Source organism: Sinocyclocheilus anshuiensis, unplaced genomic scaffold, assembly GCF_001515605.1.
Source record: "Sinocyclocheilus anshuiensis isolate Anshui unplaced genomic scaffold, SAMN03320099.WGS_v1.1 scaffold1346, whole genome shotgun sequence".
Taxonomy (NCBI): Eukaryota; Metazoa; Chordata; class Actinopteri; order Cypriniformes; family Cyprinidae; genus Sinocyclocheilus; species Sinocyclocheilus anshuiensis.
The window spans coordinates 960,320-979,915 of record NW_015555726.1 but is presented as its reverse complement, the minus strand read 5'-3'; the positions used below and the strand labels follow the sequence as shown (position 1 = coordinate 979,915).

The following is a 19,596-nucleotide window of genomic DNA, read 5'->3' as shown; positions in this document are numbered from 1 at the left end:
ATATATTTTTTTTTTTTCAAATTATTACTGCTCTTTTGAACTTTCTGTTCATCAAAAAAATCCTTGAAAAAATCAGATTTGCCATCACAGAAATAAATTACATTTTTAAAATATATCAAAACAGAAAATAGTTATTTTAAATAGTAATACTATTTGACAACATTACGGTTTACTGTATTTTTGATTAAATACATGCAGATTTGGTGATAAAATAATTACAATATACATATAGTTTAAAATGCATAAAATTGATGTATATTTATAAATATGCTTTATACTGGTCTGGATGATTTTTTTCACTGAGCTTGTTGTAATGCATTCTTAAATAGCCTTTTCACATTAAAACGAGACCAAAACAAGGCTTACAAGAATGTTTTGGAAGAGCATTGTGAGCGCATCTCTGGTGTCTTTAAACACTGTCTAGGCAGCGCACTTGGATTTGAAAAGAGCTGTAGTTTTGCAAAAATCATCGGAGACATGCACAAGCTGACAAAGTGTGCATTCATAATCTCTTTTCCTATGAAATACATTCATCTTACAGCAATAATGCATGTCTTTCCAACACGAGCAACAGTGATAGCTTTGCTAAAAGTTTAGTCACTAATTATGTTTCATTATGTGCAAAATTAGGATATTGAATATGACAGAGGAAATTGTAATAAGGAGATAATATGAAATATTCTGCATCAGTTTTCAGTGGAGCCCTAGACATGTTACATTGTGCTTCCACTCTCTTGTCTACATAACGCCTGTCAAAACGAGGGTCTTTCTGAGCAAGAGGAGTACCAGGCATCCAAAGACAGAAAGAAAACCTAATCACGCTTATTTTTTACAAGCAATTAACATGGAACAGTTCCAGCTGGAGAGGCTTTCTCAGCTCTGAGGCCTATTATGAACAGAGAAGCTCTTCAGCTCTGGACTGGCGGCTTCAGACAGTCTGACAGAAGACAAAAACAAAGTTTTACTCTGAAAATAAGCAGCTAAAACAGATTCTGAGAATGAAAAGGACAGGTGTTGGGGAGCGCTGAAAATAATGGCCAAACACATCAGCTTCATTCTGATCCTTTATGCAAGCACAGATGCAAACAAGTGTCCACAGACACATGGAAATGAACTAGCAATCGTAACACTTTCCTAAGTCACTAATCAGGTTTCCTGAGCATGTGTATTTGTGTTAAAAGTTCTGATTAGGGCAGATTTCTGTAGAAAACTGTTCTCAGGACAGTTTTCAAATGCAGAGGATTAGTTGGACGTGATTAGTAAGACAGTTGTCCGTGGCTAAACTCCAAATATCTAGTGCAAGGGAAACGGTCTCAATTTTCCAGAGCAATAAAAACCTCACAAAACCAGCCCAGGCTGCTCTGAATTTAAAGACATAAGAAATAACATTTTCCTAAATGAGAATTAATCCAATTTTTTGACTGGTTGACCAAGTTCCCCTTCATGGGAACTTCGAACTGCGTCCTCTAGGGGTCGCTATGGGGGACGCCTCGTCGTGACCCGTGTCTGAAGCATACATTGAAAAAACACCAACTCGTTGGCCGGCGACAGCCATGACGTCACTACCGGTGCGACTATAGTATAAATAGGCGCCGGGAGCACACATCATTCTCTTCTTCGTCTTCATTGACTGTTCTGTTTGAAGCGTGCATTTCCAAGGAAAAAGTAAGAGCTATCTCTATTTATTATGGCGAGCACTAGCAGAGCATTTAGAAGGTGTGTGCATCCATGTCATCGCTATTTGACAGCAGATGACACACACGATCTATGTGTTGTTTGTTGAGGCGAAGAGCACGCACGCGATGTCCTCGAGGGGGCAATCTGCGTGCATTGCGAGTTTTTTCCAATGAAAAAGCTCCGTTCTCGTTTGTCTCTCTTTTCAAGTAAAGAGGGGCAGCCATCTGCTTCCCGCGGTTCAGGACCCGCTGCTGCTGAGGCACGGAGGAGAATGAGCTCGTGGGGATCTCAGGTGGACCTGGCCGATGAGTTTAGAGAGGGGCTTTCCTTCTCGCGCTTATCGGCGGCGGGCGAGAGACAGCCGCTGGAGGATGATGTTTTCTCTTTAACATCATCTGATCCAGGGGCCAGTGCTCTGCTGGGTCCAGGCCAGGAAGAGCAGGAAATGGATGAAGAGAGCGAAGAAGCTGAGGCTGAGCCTTCTCAATCCTCCTGCCCTGCATATGATGAGCTTTTAGAGGTTATGGATCGCGCCACGACGAGGCTTGACTTGCCGTGGAAGCGGACTAAGGAAGTGACGTCGCGAGGTTGTCTCGAGGAACGTTATCTTTCTGGCCATAACCCTCCAGCTCAGGTGAGCCTTCCTTTCCTTCCTGATCTCCATACTGAGATCGAGCAGGAATGGAAGAAGCCGTTTTCCTCACGTATCCATCGGTTTCAGCATACCAGTTATGTGAACATCGAGCCGATGCGCGAAAACGGCTATGAGAGAATGCCCCCTGTAGAAGAGACGCTAGCTAGCTATCTCTCTATGGGTGAGACATCGTCTCTCAAAACTCCCTCCTTGCCATCCATGCCCCTTCAAGCTATATATATGAATATATTAAGATATTTTAAGTATTTTTTGTATTTTTAAGATATTTTAAGTTTTTTTTTTTTCATTTGACTTCTTTTCTTTTTCTTTCTCTAATCGGACTGATTCTCACTGTAGTATAAAAAATAATAAAAACGTGTGCGTATTTGAAACATTTTCAAAAATACTATATAAGAAATACAATAACGATCATTTATTCATTTGACTGTATTTTTCCTTTTTCTTTCACTAATTTGATTGTATTTTGGGGTGAAATATGACCTATAGTCATGTTTGTGAGATATTGCTTTGTGTATACAGCTTTGTGTATTTGTGTATCCAAGTGTGTGCATGTGTGTTTGAAGTTTTAAGTGCACTAGATGGATTATATTCTTCTATCATCCATTTCCTCTCCTGCTGGCTCTACTACTTCCTGCCTCTCTCGGGGTTGTTATTGTATTTCCAGCGTGTCTGGAGGAAAACTGTGGGAGAGCGAGAAGAGAAAGGAGGAGTGAGGAGTGAGGAGAGCCTGGTGTTATGGAGGGCCAAAGAAACAAATGAAAGCAGGACAGATGTGTGCGTTTGTAAGAGAGCAAGACTCTTGATTGTTTGACGGCGAGTGCATATGGGTGGCAGATTAAATCCTTATCTAATCACGATACAATCAGGTCAGACAGATCATCACAGGAAGTTCAAGGTTAGACAGGCATCGCTCTGTACTCAGAGGAGGGGATTCCATTAAGGCTCTGTTTCCTCATACGTCACAGGGCTGCCAGGACTTCAAAGAGGGCATTCCCAAATGGAGCAAAGGAAAACCAAATTTGCATATTTCAGCAATATCCTGCTGTCATTGTTTTGAGCAAACCAAAACAATAGCTTTCCATACGTCAGTCACATTTTCTTGGCTACAAAATCTCAATGTTTTCTTTCAGAGCCAACTTTGTTTTCAGTCTTAAATTAGAATCCATATTCACTTCTGCATGGCCATTTAACAATAATAGCATGAGGAGGATTGCATAACCATCCAAATACTATGAAATCAAACATAGTTTTATGTCCTTTAGTCCATGCCTGTTAGCTTCGAGGCTGTCTGTGTGCTAGTGCACCTCTAAAAAGCAAACCCAATTATCTTCTTAAGAGCTGTTCTCAAGGATTACTCTGTAAAATATATTCTGAAACACTCATCTGGCAAAACAGACCAAAAATATTGTTGTTGTTTTTTTTTGCTAATAAAATACTCTATAGACTGCGATCGTCCAACATACTGTACCACCCAACTTCAGCTAGCAATAGCAAGCAGCGTTATTATTGGTATCCAAAGCAAAATATATTAATCTTATAGCCATTATTTTCAATTTACCTTGAATGCAATGCCAAATGAATTTTAAAAAAGGATGAAAAACTTAATTTGAATTAGCTTAATTAAATGAAAGCTAAACAGTAATATTAAATAAGCCAAAAACACAATAAAATTGCTAAAAATATTGTAATAATAATTGTTATAATTATAATAATATAATAATAATTATATTTCAATATATTAATAAACACTAGAACATTGTTTTTTATTTTTCTAAAATAACACTGATAGCTAATAAAAATCAATGTTTTGTCAATGTGCATTCAATTATGCTAACACTACATTAACTGGCTTCTAAAATGTGAACTGTATTTCTAGTATTCATGTATGGTAAGTAGGCTATGCAAAGGCTATAACATAAAATAAATTCAAGCCCATTCTGTTTCAAGAGGAAATACATCAACATGAAAGAAAACTGTGTTTGTCAAAGCATCTCATGGGATGTTTAAGGTAAGTGTCATCTAATATTACTGTATTTTATATGATTTGAGTCCTACACATTCAAACGAATTACGCTTGTACTGTAGCATGGCGCTGGCAATAATAAAGTCATGGGTTTGAATCCCAGGGAATGCATGTGCTGATAAAATCTGGAGCTTGTACGCAATGTAATTAACTCTGCCAAATGCATAAACGTAAACCTCTTCAAAAAATAGAATCTACTCAACTTTCATTCATGTCAACTGTTTATCTGAAAACATAAAAGAAAGGAGGATGCAGGGAAGAAAATAGAGGTATAGATTCCAGTCCTACTGTTTGGAGATTATGGAGACATAATGATGTGATTGCATCTCCGCCGCTCTCGTGTTAGTTTGTTCTTCTTGTACACACACTTATACACTTCTCGTTAATTCCGCCTCATGTAGAATCAGATGTTGCGAGAAATTATATAATTGAAAAAAGACAGCAGCAAAAAAGCTTGAAGGCATAAAAAACGTAAAACAACACGGAGGTGGGTGTTTATTGAGCTTGAAGTTTTCTAAGAACTCATAAAACATGTATGTACATGTGCTTTCTTCACTGTGCTTACATCTAAATGTGTCTTTCATGATGTTAAAAGAGTTCCAAAATGTCCTGAAATGAACACAACCAAGCCTACGTTGTATTTTTGGATCAATACTGTTTAGTGCTAGAGACTTCCGGCATGCAATACTGCAACAGAGCAGTGCAAGCTGCCATTTAATTGAAGGGCTGACTCAATCGTGAGACCGAACCATTCGAAACCGCCGTGGCCGTCGAGACCATCACCCCCACGGCTCCATCTTTTCTCATCTCCTTCTCTCCGAGAGCAACATCTAGCTCAGGGTTTCTGAGATTGATTTGGCCGCTTTAATTATTAACAAAACACACAGCGGTTCTGATTGTTTCAGCTGGAGATCATATCAAAATAAATAGAAAACAAAGAGTGATCTTCTTCTTCACCACCTACATAGTAGCCTTGAGGAGCGAGAAAGGAAAGTGAAGGCAAAAAGAGAAATTGGAAATAAATAAAATCCCAGATGGATAGTTCTTCAAATGGAAAATCGACTTCAAAGTCTTATTTCATCGGAACAGCCTTGTATGCCTGGGCCGACGCAAGCCGCACACAGTAACCCCTCAGGTACCCATGGTAGTGTCAATACACAGATAATGCCAGCTAATGAGGCCTTCAAAGAGTGCAGGGTCTTCAGAGGTTGACCACCCGAGACCCTCTCTCTCGTACTGTTTCTTGCTGTCTAACACATATATTCTCCTTCTTCTGTTCTCTTGCCACTATTTATTTATTTAAAAAGCACCTTGCACCTTGACTAATCTCCTCGCCCTTAATATTTGGCTCTGATTAGCGTGAGAACTTCTGCAATACAGCAGGCCCTACTGTTGACGTTTTTAGTCCCGCCAGGCAGGATTATAGCTCATTACATACGGCGGAGCATTTAGACGCGCCATACCGCCAACCACAATACACTTAATGGACAATAATGGCAGCTGGCTGGCTAGCAATTATTCTTTTTTGACTCACTTATTAGATACGAACAGATCCCATGATGCCACCGATTGTAAACAGCATCTAATTTTCTCATGGACACTGGCATATTATGTCAGAAAAAGAAAGAAATAAAGAGCTAGTTGTGACCTTGTCAGACGTGCTAATGAGAACCGCAGTCGCGCATTCTGTTGAGACTCTTAAAGGGGACATATCACGGGAAATATGTTTTCCTTGATCTTGCTATGGAAACATACTGTAGCCGTTAGAACGCAAAGCTTCTGCCTTGGTTTACATATTTATTAAAAAACGAGACTGCAAAAATAGACCAGAATATTTTTTATGAACTCATTACATATCACCGCCCACATTTACATATTAACGGCTGAATTATAATTCAAACTATGGTGACACGTGTCTTTGTTTTGGCTTCAGTACAGTAACAATATAAAAAACAGTTATATAGTTTTGTAAAATACCATGCATTTTTCTAAGGTGGTCATCATATTTGGGGCCCTTGGAATTAAGAAGCTTGAAAACCTCTGCGCTAGACTGTTAACATTATGGCCACGTTAAAGCCTCTGCTTGACCTAGCGACGACATGCTTATGCAAAGTGTAGTCAAGCATGCTGTGGAATTTATAGACTGAGAAATGAAAGAAAAAGAGAGAGCTTGTGTGAAAGAAAGAGCAAAGACACTGTGTAAACTCTTGATTCCATGCTGTGTGCACATACTTAGAACTGTCACACGCTGTTTGGCTAGCTTTGTGTGGTCACACTTTGCTATGCTAATTTGACACAGATAGAAGTCTTTGAGTGAACTGGCTTCTGACTTTACATGTAGATGAAACAGTTGTGACAGAAATGCGTTAGACCGAGCCAATGGGAGCGAACGCATAAACAGCTGTGCTGAATTCAGAATCGTAGAAAATTCTCCCATGACTTTCTTTAAGAATCCTGCTGAGACAATGAGGTTCAATGAGACGGCACTTGGTGTCAGATCAATTCCAAAATGGCTTGACAAAACGCAATGAGATGGAATAGGATGTATGCTTTACATTTTCATCCAGTTCCGGCATCCTAAAAACATGACACTCGCAACGTGAAGCTGAAAATCAGCTAGATGAGACAGTGGTGCTGCTTAACAGTTTTGTAGAAACCGTGCTACATTTTTTTTTAGGAACAGCATCTGTTTGATGTTTTTATTTATTTTTTGTTACATTATGAATGTGTTTACTCTCACTTTTAATCTATTTTATGCATCCTTGATTTAAAAAAAAAAATAATAATAATAATAATAATAATAAAATAACAACTAACCAATCCGAAACTTCTGAATGGTAGTGTACACTATATACATTAAAAACAAACTATCATACATGCATCTGCAGCAATAATCAAACTCATTTTTGTACAATCTTTCTTAAGACTAATTCAGTTTTGCAAATCAATTCATTAGGAAAGTTAATTTCAATTAACCTGTTCTACATATTCTATGTTCTTTTATGTAGCAAAATAAAATCTTAGTTGAATAATACTAGTTACTTGTTTTGAATCCAATTATTTAACATGAACATCACTTAGCAGACACTCTCTTTGAGAGCCATTTTTAAGTTTGTTATGAACAGATGGAAGGCATGCATTTATATAATTTTATATAAATTGAATAAATAAAGTGTTTGTTGTTGTTTTTATCAGTTGTGGCTGCAATGTGCCACAAAAATAATGTTAATATAAATTATACAAATTACAATGTTACATAATTAAGGAGATAATGCTTCTTAAATAGCTTCAATATAGCAACTTTTTGTATTTAGCATGGTGTATAAGTAACTAATTTGTTGAAAGAGTAGCTAAAACCCCCCATCTCAGTCTATTATACAGAAAACACTCATTAGAGGGAAAGCAAGACAAAGAGAGAAATGAAGATTTGAATTGTAAAAAGTAGGTGTTTTAAAAATGGCAGTCCATTAGGGGACTTTCAGCACCGACGCTATCCTGCTGTAGAATATATATAACCTAGGTAGACTAATTGCCAAGTTGAATCAGTAGGTAGATCATAGCCTAGCAGTCCTGGAACTGCTGCCAGGGTACCTTCAATATGAAAGGAGCATAAGAAACCTCTGCTGTCAGCGCTGCCCTGCTTATCTGCCTCCAAGCCAATTAGTCCAGTCTAGAACTTCCAGATTTCATCCCTGCGGACGCATATTAGAAAGGGGTGATCACGCTGTCCCTGCAAAGATGAACACGTCAGAGAACAGAACTACCTGTCTATGGATGACAGGCGAGGTTGATCTCATGACAGGAGGATTCATAAGGCAAGCCATAAGAAGCTTGTAGGAGATTAGATTTTTTTAGACAACAATGTCTCTGTGGCAGATTTGTTGCAAAACTAAGTGAGTTGCCAACCTAAGCAACTTTTTAGGCATTCACAGGCACATTCTCGGCAGAAAGGCTGTTCCAAGCAATAGGCAGCATTTTGGAGAAATTCTGACAACATTGCATGTGTCCTCTGCAAATGAGCCAATGCCAGTTCACTGAAACATGTTATGCATGTTTTTTTGTTTTTTTCAAGATCATCAAGGAAAAATATATAGTTTAAAGATGTTCAGCATAGTTTCAGCCTGTGTCTACTCAACGGCTTCCGTAATATTCCTCACAGCTGTTTATTTTCACCACACAGTATATGCTGATATTAGTAAAAATGCTTTCTTATACATGAAACAAGAGATTAAACACTCCAGGTTTATAATACTGAGACAGACATGTAAGAGGTTTAAAGGGAGCACAGTATGTTTTTCATAGATCCATCTCATTTTAAGGCTCTCTTAGTAGAATGAATGGGTAAGGACCTCTAATCCACAATATCTAATTCTATACAAAACAATCTGATTTAAAACAATATCATGTGTGTGTTTGTTTATTTGTGTGTGTGTGTGTGAACTTCAAAAAAAAAACATAATAATAATAATAATAATAATAATTCAAGCATTTTGTAGTGACATTATTTCCCTCAAATTCTCATTAACAACTTTTGCATTTGTTTAAATATTTGAGTTTGTTTTGTAAACATTATTCTCAATAAATTACTGTAATATAATTTTAAAATCAAATAAAGCATATGTAAGAGACAATACAACCAATAATACCATACGGTATAAATTTATACATTTATTATATTGTATTACTCTAAAGAGAATTTGTGGAAATTATTGGGGCAATTATGTCATTAACTAACTAACTACACTAAAAAAATGCTGGGTTTTTTTACTAATGGACTAACCCAACTTTTGGGTTAAAAATTTAATTAAAAAAATTTAACCCAACGGTTGGGTTAGTCCATATTTGACCCAAAGTTGGGTTAAAACAACCCAGCATTTTTTTAGAGTGTAGATAAAAACAAACAAACACACAAACAAAAAATAATCAAGCAAGCAAACAAACAAGTTAGTCCAAAAAACAGGTGCCCTTTCATCATGAAAATACATCTTTGGTTCACTTCTTTGTGTACATGTGATTGTGGTGGGGTGAAAGAAATAAGCTTGCCCTTAGGTTGGCAGGGGTTTTTGACGATAGCAGAAAATATATCGAACAGCTCCTCTTTCATTCTTTACTACATGCAGGAGAACAATAGACTGGCGCCCACCCACAAAGCCTACTTCTCTGAGACAGTTTGATAAAAGTCAGTTTGGAAAGCAGTGGCCCAAATCTCAAAAGGCCAAAACTGTGTATGTGTGCAAAGGAAAGACAGAGCAAGAGAGCGAAAAAATGGGGCATTTTGAAGGACTATCTGCCTAAACCACTTCATATATGGGCCATGCTGTCATGAAAGCAGCAGATATCTGAGGTTAAGGGGTATTGACAGGCCGGCCTGTATAAAGGCCAAATGTGGATCCTTCACGTCTGTGGCCTGTTTTAAGCTCTGTAATCCTCCATCAGAGCCTCAGAGGTGCTCTCTTTATTTAAAATAATGGCAATATGTCAGAAAATACTGGTGAAAACCACAGAGTGATAAGTCACTGTTAAATCTCTTATTGATAAGAGATCATCAGCATCAACTGGGCGATACAGGCCCTGACGAGAGCGGCACCTCAGCCAGCCATCTCAGATTGACTGGATTCGTTAAAGCAATAACGCTGAGTGATGCTAGATAGTCTTCAGTCATAGGCAGAGATAAGTGCCTTGTATCTGTTCAGTTTTTTCAGTATTTTTCCTATAAATAATTATTTAGTAATAGCCACTTCTTAAATAGATCACAAATACATGTTATAAAGAAAAAAAAAAGTTGTCATCATAATGTCAACAAATTTTTGACTGACATCAAGCACTTTTATTATTTTAGCATATAAAGTCCACTTTATTGCAATCAATCCCTGATGTATAAAATCTAATTTCATCCTACATTTCTTTTTTTTTTTTTTTGTGGTGTGAGTTTGGAACATGACTATTTTTTTGTCCATTTGCAGGCAAGTGTTGTTGAATCATGCTTGAATACATTTTTGCAATTTTTTTGTAGCCACTAGAGGCATGCAACAAACTTCACCTTTAAAACACACACACACACACACACACATATGTTGATTTTTTTTTCCAGGATGTGTGTTTAGGTGTCTAATGTCAATTTATTAGATTAATAATCGAGTGAGATAACAAATGGCCCCTATTTTTTTGGATATATGGAACCGTGCCATTAGGACAGATGCCGTGCAGACAGCAGAGACCAGAGACAGGATTGCCTGAAGTAGAACAAACTGACTTTCCTATGGGACAGACTAATTATTTAGATAATTACTATCTGAACTCTTCATCTGCATAAAACTGACAGCCAGATACCACAGCTGGTCCATCGGACCCTTAACACACACTCATCTAAATCACACATGAATACACATCCATACTACTCACAAAGGGTTAAACCCTTGATCAACTTTTGTAAATACACAGACAAACTGACTGCCACTAGGGGGCGAACTGCGAAAGTAGCAGACAGTTCAAGTATGGTTTTACTGTACAAACATTTTGCGCAAGCATGCAAATGCTTGGCCAATGCATCGGAAGCGCTTGGGCATATTTCGGAGCACAACACATGCGAACGAGCTTGCCAGCACAAAATCTACTGAAAATTTCCCCAAAGCAATAGCCTGGTTAATTTTACTCACAAACGGCAATGTGAAACAGTGCTATACATAGAGTGAGAGCAAAAAACGTCAATACTTGCAAAGTATCAGTGAGTCTGTCTTTTATTAGCTGCATAGTGCTCATGGTTCTGCAAACATCCATTCAGCGAACTCCATCCAACAAGCTGTTTGTACAACTCGTTCTACCCGCATATGTCTCCTCATCCCTGTAAAAATAGACTGTGGGTGATGTGCATAAACGTGACGGTACTGAGGTACACCAAATGTGAAGAGCTGACAGGTTTGTGTAAACAATGCATTATGACATCATCAAAGACCAGGAAACATGCAACACATGACAATCGAATGTACAAAACGGGGAAAACAACTTCAACTGGAACAACTATGCAACTGAGACTGTCAAGAAACAACAAACCTTGTCCTTCACATCCACCAAACTGAGGCAGAAAATAACATTCCCTCTACATGTTCTTATCAACTTGACACTGATTCTTAAAGTATACGGCCCTCTCAGTCAGATATTTTCTGTAATGAAAGTTGTATTATCTGAAAATAAAAATAAACAAAAAAAGGTCATCGTTGGTAGAAGTCGGATGACCAGATGTTTTTTATGCTGTTGAACTATAAGGACTCTGATAAATGAAGTAAGACATTTTGAAGCACTACAAGAAGACCCTGTCTTCTACACTAATGCAGGAGCTCTTATCAGACAAAAGCATTTTAAAGAGAGGCAACGCTGCAATGCTGACTGCTACTTTCAGGGAAATGTTTCAAACCATCCATCGTGACCAAATAAAAGAATGCCCTCACCTGCAGATGCCTCTAGGAGTGACCACCTATCTCAAGTCACCAGCTCTACTCTTAATAATACAGAAAGAGGGCAAGTAAAAAAGAGAGAGACAGAAAGAGAACACAAGTGAGAAAGTAAGAGAGAAACAAACAATGAAACAGTAAGAGAGAGGGAGACAATAAGAAAATGGGCAAAAACATGGTTGGAGGCTGTACAAACAGCTGCTACAACTTAATAATGACAAAACTCGATTTCAAACAAGACTCTACCACATTACAAAAGGGCATTACATCACATTACAGCCAACAGCATACGTTCTGCACCTGCGTGAGAGGAAACAACTCTCCATACCAGCAGGTGGCAGTAGTCTGTTTCGCCATTCAAAAAGGGAAACCGGAAAAGCAAGGAATACAGATTTATAATTAGAAGCCTTCTGTGTGTGCCCCTTTCAACTTCATTGTTTGCTTGATTTTGTCACTTAAGTTTTTGTTTTTGTGCACTGGTTCGCCTAGCTGAACAGCCAATCAGAGTGGCCACCCACTGACAGGCTCTGCCACTAATTCAACATCCTCAAATGGCTGAAAAGCCATGACAGGGATCAGACTACTGACAACGGTGCAGAATACACCGCAAAAACTAGGCCAACAGACACTCAACGACAGCCTGACATTATCAGCTTGGTGTTTCTGGGCCTTTTCACAAAAGAAGAAATTCTGAAGAAAGTTCATGCTGCTCTATTCCAAATAATATAACATGAAGATGTTTAAATGATAACTCAGTTGCTAGCTATCCCAGCATGGAAAAGGATTTGTATGAAGCTTCCAGCACTCAGAGTCAATGCAGACAACCCCGCTAATGCAAAGGTTCCTCGCCCCAGGAGTATCCCCACTCTTTACTTAAGAAAGGGATCCATTTCCTATCCCATAGCTCAGAACAGAAATGGGAGCTCTATACACATGCATAATTTACGAGGTCTCTCTTTCCTAACAAAGGTCTTACAGTAAATACACCTTCACTATGTTGAGAGTATTGACCAACTTTCTAAAACGCTTAGACACAATCTTTCTTGTACACAAAGTATGACATGAAGCTTCGGAGCACATCCAACCTCTAAGAGCCACTTTAGAGAGGAAAACATCTGAAGCGGGGCCATAACATCACTGTTATGAATATTGAAGAGGGCTTTGGAAGTTTAATCAATGATCCATTCGTAAAGGTTCATATTTGCTCCCTCAGCCCTGGTTACATCCTCGATTCAAAAGAAATAAAATGCTGTCTGAAAAACCTCAAAAGTTACAGTTTCTCATTACTGAACTACCTAGCAGGATTCTAAGAGTCAATGTACCTCATATCATCTAATGAGCGACACTGTCACAGCGTTGAGAGCGCTCACTCTTGCTAATCAGCACCTACCGTAGGGCCAGTCATCATTCAGTTCGGTCATTTCCCTCTCACCGGAATGAACAAATTGGCCCTAGTCTGTCTTCAAACCACCTTGTCCCGACAGAAGGTCAATAATTCAATAACGCGTGCAAATACATGAAAAAGCAATTCAAAGTTGCCATTTTTCCTTCTCAAGCATGTCCCTACAAGCTCAGAAATGTTTCTCTTCCCTGCTGACAGGACTCCTCAGACACAGCCTAACTCCACTTCATGAATATTCCAGGACATGTCAGAGGAGAACAGCAGCTATGACGGTCACACAACCCTGGAATGACTTCATAATCAATCCCATGATTCATCTCTGCCTGTGAAGCATGAGTACATGCACCTGGGGCTCGTCCCGGCAGATGCCCAATGACAAGTCTCTGCGTTCCACTGCGACAGCCACTTATTGAGCAGCAAAGCAATGAATCTATCCCATCTGTCCATTGCTAGTGAAGATATACATGCACTAGCCATGTTTTCTGTAATGAGAAGCCGGCTTATTTCGAAGACGGTGTAAGGCATGAAGGACCATTTATTGACACGCTCTGAAGTGTACTGTTGACTTACTGTGCTTGACTTCTTCCCCTCTGTCCGTGGTCCTGAGGTGAGAACAGCAACTGATTACAGAGCAATAAAGAGGGATGAACTCCATTATGAACTCAATTGGTTTTGTGTTAATTACGTCTTATTTCAATAACTAATATCGGTCGTAATATTGTTCTAAATGCTCAGGGGAGAAATAACTGACAGTTGGCGAGATACACAACATATTAGCAGAGCTGCCGCTGAAACTGAAGGAACACGTCCGATCAGTAAGACTGGTTGCCTCATGCACTTATCCCCAAACTAATGCATTCTAACGGATTATGTGTAGCATCTTGGGTGTAATTGACCTGAGGTTAATCACACTGCTGACCTTTGAGAGACGACAGAGGAAGGTACAAGATATACTGCACATTCGCTCTGACCTCCGGACAACAAGCAATATGTTCTCTAAAAACAACCCTTTTCATAATACAGCTCTAATCCCATTAGCAATTCAACAGAATACGATTCCGGCTGGTTTACAAAGCCATTTATCAAACCGGCTTGTAAAGAACGAAATGCATTTGGTGCACAAAGAAAATGAACTAACTGTGGCTCGGTGCATCTGTGCATATAACCAAGAGAACTTCAAGAACAAAAGGGAGGCCACCAGACCACAATTATCATGAGGAAAGATAATGACAGTCCTTGAAGCACACTGCTGACCAGCTACAGGTTTCCTAACTTTCTTTGCCACCTGCTGGAGCTCTATTCTGCTTCAACCTGCTTTAAAAGATCAGCTATTGTTCTAGTCCCCAGGGACAGTAAGAAACTTTAATGACTTCAAACTCATGACCATTCGGCGGTCCTATCGACAATTGAGCAACTTGTTCTGACCTACTTTGAAACAGCCTGCTGGACCCCATAAAGTTATTCGACTTGGACAGGATAGTTCACATCAGGGGTCAGTCGGGCTTTACTTCTTGTCACAACAAGTCACCCCTCTGAAACCCTACTGTAAGATTTATAACCAAATGACAACCTTGAATGGGAGGTAAACACTAAACTAGCCTCAGTGTGGTGGTCTAGATCTACACTTGAATTATTGAGTCTGCCCTCACTTCACCAATAACAATCTGTAACAGGCCACTCGCAAAGAAAAATGCAATATTCAACACATCATCCGTTCAGTGGAAAGAATCAGAATATAGTCAATTATTTCTTCTTAAAGGGATAGTTCATCCAAAATTGAAAATCTATCATCATTTACTTGCTCAAGTTTCGTTCTTCTGTTGATCAGAAAAAGATGATATTTTGAAGAATGTTGGTAACCAAACAATTGCTGTTATCCACTGACTATGATGATGACAGAATTTTCATTTTTAGGTTAACTATCCCTTTACTGTAGCTTCTTCGAACTGAGGTCCTGAAAGCCATCAGACATGGTACCTACCTAACACACAATCCATCACCCATTTGAAACACTGACCTTCAAGACCAGCCTTTTTAGATGTTGAACCTTAATTTTATTTACTAGACAAGTATCTGTGTGTTTATTTCTGTATAAGAGAGCAATGAGTGTGAATGGACAGTTCACCCCAAAATGAAAGTGACTATTCACACTCCAATGATGAAGACCGGTTCCACTGAAAAACCACTGTAATTTGCTGCACACCAAGCTACTCTTATGCATAATGACATCTGGAAGCATGCAGGTAATTTCTAGCATCTCATCGACTGCCCAGGAAAATATTCCAACCGCAGACAGGGTGAATCCATATTCCCTGCAATCCTGCTGGAAGTAGAAAGCAGTTGACATGAGGAAAAAAGGAAGATGAGAGCAAAAATAGGGTGAAATGTTGATCAAGAATGCAGTGCAGCCCATACATGCTCTTTGGATGGAGCTGAAGGGGTGTTGATGACTATAAAGTGGGCATGTCGAGAGTCTTAAGGTCCCTATGTTAGTAACAAGTCCTATATTTTTGTCTTACAGTCATGGTTTATTTCTGAATTTCCTCTATTGCCTTCTCCACTGCAAATATTCTACTTCTCCATTCACCACCCTCTTATTTTCTGTCTGTCTCCGTCACACCCACATAGACCTTGTGGAGTATAGTGAACTCATTCAACCACCTACAAATGCACATACACATATGGAGCCCAAGTTAAGTCTTAGCACTCAGTAGAATGAAAAGAGAGGTGTTGTGGATGATTTATGTGTTTGATTTCATTCACTACATCTGAGCACACACTTTTCAGATGAGAGTATTAAATCCGCCAGGGCAAAGGGTAACAGTCGGCGAGGACTGGACGTATATCATCTGAATGTCCCCAAACTAAGTCAGGAAAGCATGTACAGGGAGTAACGAATTGACCCTGATCAAACAACATAATAATTAGCATTAGCATTTTCATTTCCAGATAAAATGTCCAAAACATAACACATTGCTCCAATAAAGACTTGAAAATGACAACCATTGACTGATGTAACTGTTGTCTCCAATTAGCAGTTTCAGAGCATTATAGAATCATTCCGTGTCAACTCAACTAGAGGTCCCCGCTTCAAATTTTTGATTTTGCCAAAATATAAAATGTCATGGATGAATATTTACTGAGTAATCCACTGTTTTGTAGAGGGGGGGCAAAAAGGCAATTTTCACCTGAGATTCAGAGCCAAATTACAGGGGGTTAAAAATGTGACCCACATTTGGTTTTTGACCACTGAAGATGTGTACAATTTATCAATTTACTCCTGGAGCCATATTGAAATTCCAGTATCTTTGGAACTGAACCATATAGAGCCTTAAAATGAAGACACCAAAAAGAAAGTGTGTTAAGACTCAATATCTAAAAGGGCATTAAGATATCTTTAATACATCTTGAGTTACAGGCATGCAAACTTTGGAGAAAAAACTTGGTGATCTTTCCCCATTTTTGAACGGTCACCATGGACACATAATGCAACAAAGATTGCTAAAATCAACAGAGTTTACTAATAGACCTACCAATCTCTGTGTAAAAGTAACATTATGATGCTGCCATCTTTCTGAATTCATTTTAACCCCCTGTAATATGGCTCTGAATCTCAGGTGAAAATTGCCATTTTGACCCCCATCTACAATATAGTGGATTACTCAGTAAATATTCATCCATGACATTTAATATTTTAGCTTTCATCACTATACATGTTTATCTTTCTTCAGAAAAAAATATTAGCAAAATCAAATATTTGAGCCGGAGAAGTTTCTGAAATCTGGCTGATTTGACACAGAATTACTCTATATTCTTCTGAAAAGCCACAACAGACATTTTAAGACTTCAAGCTCGTATATGCAATTTATTTCTGCACAACGCTTAAATAACAGCTCTGAAAAAAAGTAAAACCAAAAAACAAGCATCATTAGGTCCAGTGGCAAGTAAAGCTTCAAGTAAACTGTCCCGATCCCCAGAAGACAAAAATCCCTGCACATACTCAGGTAATGAGAGCAATGGGAGGGAGGTATGTGTGTTTATGTAAAATTAGCTCAGTTATAATGATGTAGCGGTGAAGAGACCATCGCTAGAGAGGTCACTAAAGAAACCAGTAAGCAGAGGAGACATACAAACAAGCAGGTGAAAAGTGCATTTGTGCAGCTCCATAATGGTGCTTCAGCAGCAGCCATCTTAACAATTTAAACAGGGGTTACTCACTAGAGGAGTGCAGGGCGTCCAGTACTCTGGGTTCAGCTCGGCTCCAGAGCGAAGGTCCAGATAGTCGGGGTTCAGTTCGGTGCGGGCGCGGGTAAGCGTTCCCTTAAAAGCCAAGAAAAGGGGGATGGGGGGTTACAAGTCCACTCAGGAAATTGGTAAACAACTTTCTCAAAGATGGGAAATGAGTGATGATATGGCTGGAATGAGAAACGTGTCAGGAGGAACCAGAAAGAGCAGAGGAAGATGGACATGGACCTCTCAGAGAAGAATAAATGGAAGAAACACTGGTTATCCGTATGGATACTGGATATGTCATATGTTAATTTCTCCAAGTTTTATATTCAAATTTGTAGTCAATTAACTTTCAATCTTTAAAAACACAATTTAATAACATAGTTAAAATATTAAAATGAATATCCACTTTGCACACCGTACACTATACAATGTTTGATTATTTGATAAAACAACTGATTGATTGATTGATTGATTGATTGATTGATTGATTGATTGATTGTTTTTTTTAAAAAACAGCGATCATCAGCCATTTCTAGGTCATCAGTCAATATATAAATTACATTGAAATAATTATTGCCTTATCACGTCTGCCACAATTGTAATATCGATACTCAGTATTGTGGCCAATGTTGAAAAAACAAACAACAATTCGCTTTTTTTTTTTTTTTTAATAAGGTAGCTGCTCTAAACTGATTATGAATAAAGTGTTGCAAGCTGGTCAGTATAGCTGGATGACCAGCTAGCATGTTAACCACCATGGACCAGCCTGGACCATAAAATAACCAGTTTAGACCAGCTATCATTTTCCTAAACATTAGCTAACTACTAGCCTATGTTGCATTTTCCAGTTTCATCTTTCAATTAAAGGAACCGACCCCCTTTGTGATAGACACAACCTGTTTTATTTATTTAATCATATTTTTCTCTAGTAAGCACAAGTAGCTGGCTATTTCAAAAAGCATGATGGGTCCTGCAGTTCAGCCCACACCAATTTTGCTGTTTCAACGGGTATTACAAATGCTGTGCATCACATTAGGCCTTTACATGATAAATGACCAAACCGGGAGAATGAATGCCATTCTGTCACTTTTCATAAACTCAACAGAAAAACATATTTTCTGAGAGTTTCTGACCTTCGACACCATCCTTGATATTTTACACACAAGCGTAAAATTAGGGGGCTCTCCATTTCCAAGCACTCAGTCAACTCAAAAGGTGACAAATTACAAAGCGCTTTTAGGCTGAGGCAGAACTGAAGATGTTTTCTTCTTCACGCTTTGTGTCCAAAATGATACAGACTGATTATATCTCCTTTGTAAATGAAATTGCCTTTATAAGCAGCATACTGCATTTGTGTTTGACAAACCTCCACTGTGACTCTTAGCGAAATATCCTGCTTTCAAATCAGTCTGCCCTTTGTTAGGTAATCTGCTTTTCTCTCGTGCACACGCATCGTCTTTTCTCTCCTGTTTTTTTTACATGCAATAGATGAAGGGACCCATATGAAACAAACACATATGAGTGGTGACATTCAAATGATATTACAGAGATACTCAAGCAGGGAAAGCAATCAAAAAGGCTTTGGTGGAGGCAAGGCAACCTCATTGAAATTCACAAACAAAGTGAGAGAGGCTAAAACATTGCTTTTACTGCACAGCCATGAATTAAAACCTAAATACAGACCTGAAAGAAAGAAAGAAAGAAACAAACAAAACAAATAAAGGCTTTCATATATTTATGTGCATGGTGAACAAGGCAAGATGGGAAATTACAAAAAACGCACTAAGCATCGCATGAGATTCAAGGTCACGCAAAAAGCGTGAAACAAGCTACCCGAAAGCTATAGTTATTTTGCTCAGATGCCCTCTGGAGATATGAATACCAAAGAAATGGTTTATTTGCTGCGGAAAGTGCCGTTTTTCATTTTCCATCTCGCTCCGTCCCTTAGCGATGGACCCAGCGAAATCCAGTAAACTGCGGCGATGCGAACAGTGTATGTATAGGGTTGGGTACCGAACTATCCTGAAGTGTGGTTACATTTCTAGGGCCATATGGTTTCTGCGAAAACGCGGACGGGATCGTGGAGGCCATTCATAAAAACGCAATTTACACTATAGCGCGGAATGCCACGGAATTCGTCAATTTTGGACGAATAAAT

The 19,596-nt window shown here is 38.8% G+C and overlaps 1 protein-coding gene across 2 annotated transcripts in view; it reads right to left on the bottom strand.

Annotated features, from left to right (window-relative positions):
* The window catches only part of pcdh9 (protocadherin 9), a 272,677-nt gene that overhangs the window by 195,307 nt on the left and 57,774 nt on the right, over positions 1-19,596 (bottom strand). For both annotated transcript variants that reach the window (XM_016465970.1, XM_016465971.1), the window contains exon 3: positions 17,424-17,525. In XM_016465970.1, coding sequence (XP_016321456.1) covers positions 17,424-17,525 — 102 coding nt within the window. The remainder of the gene's footprint in view (positions 1-17,423; positions 17,526-19,596) is intronic.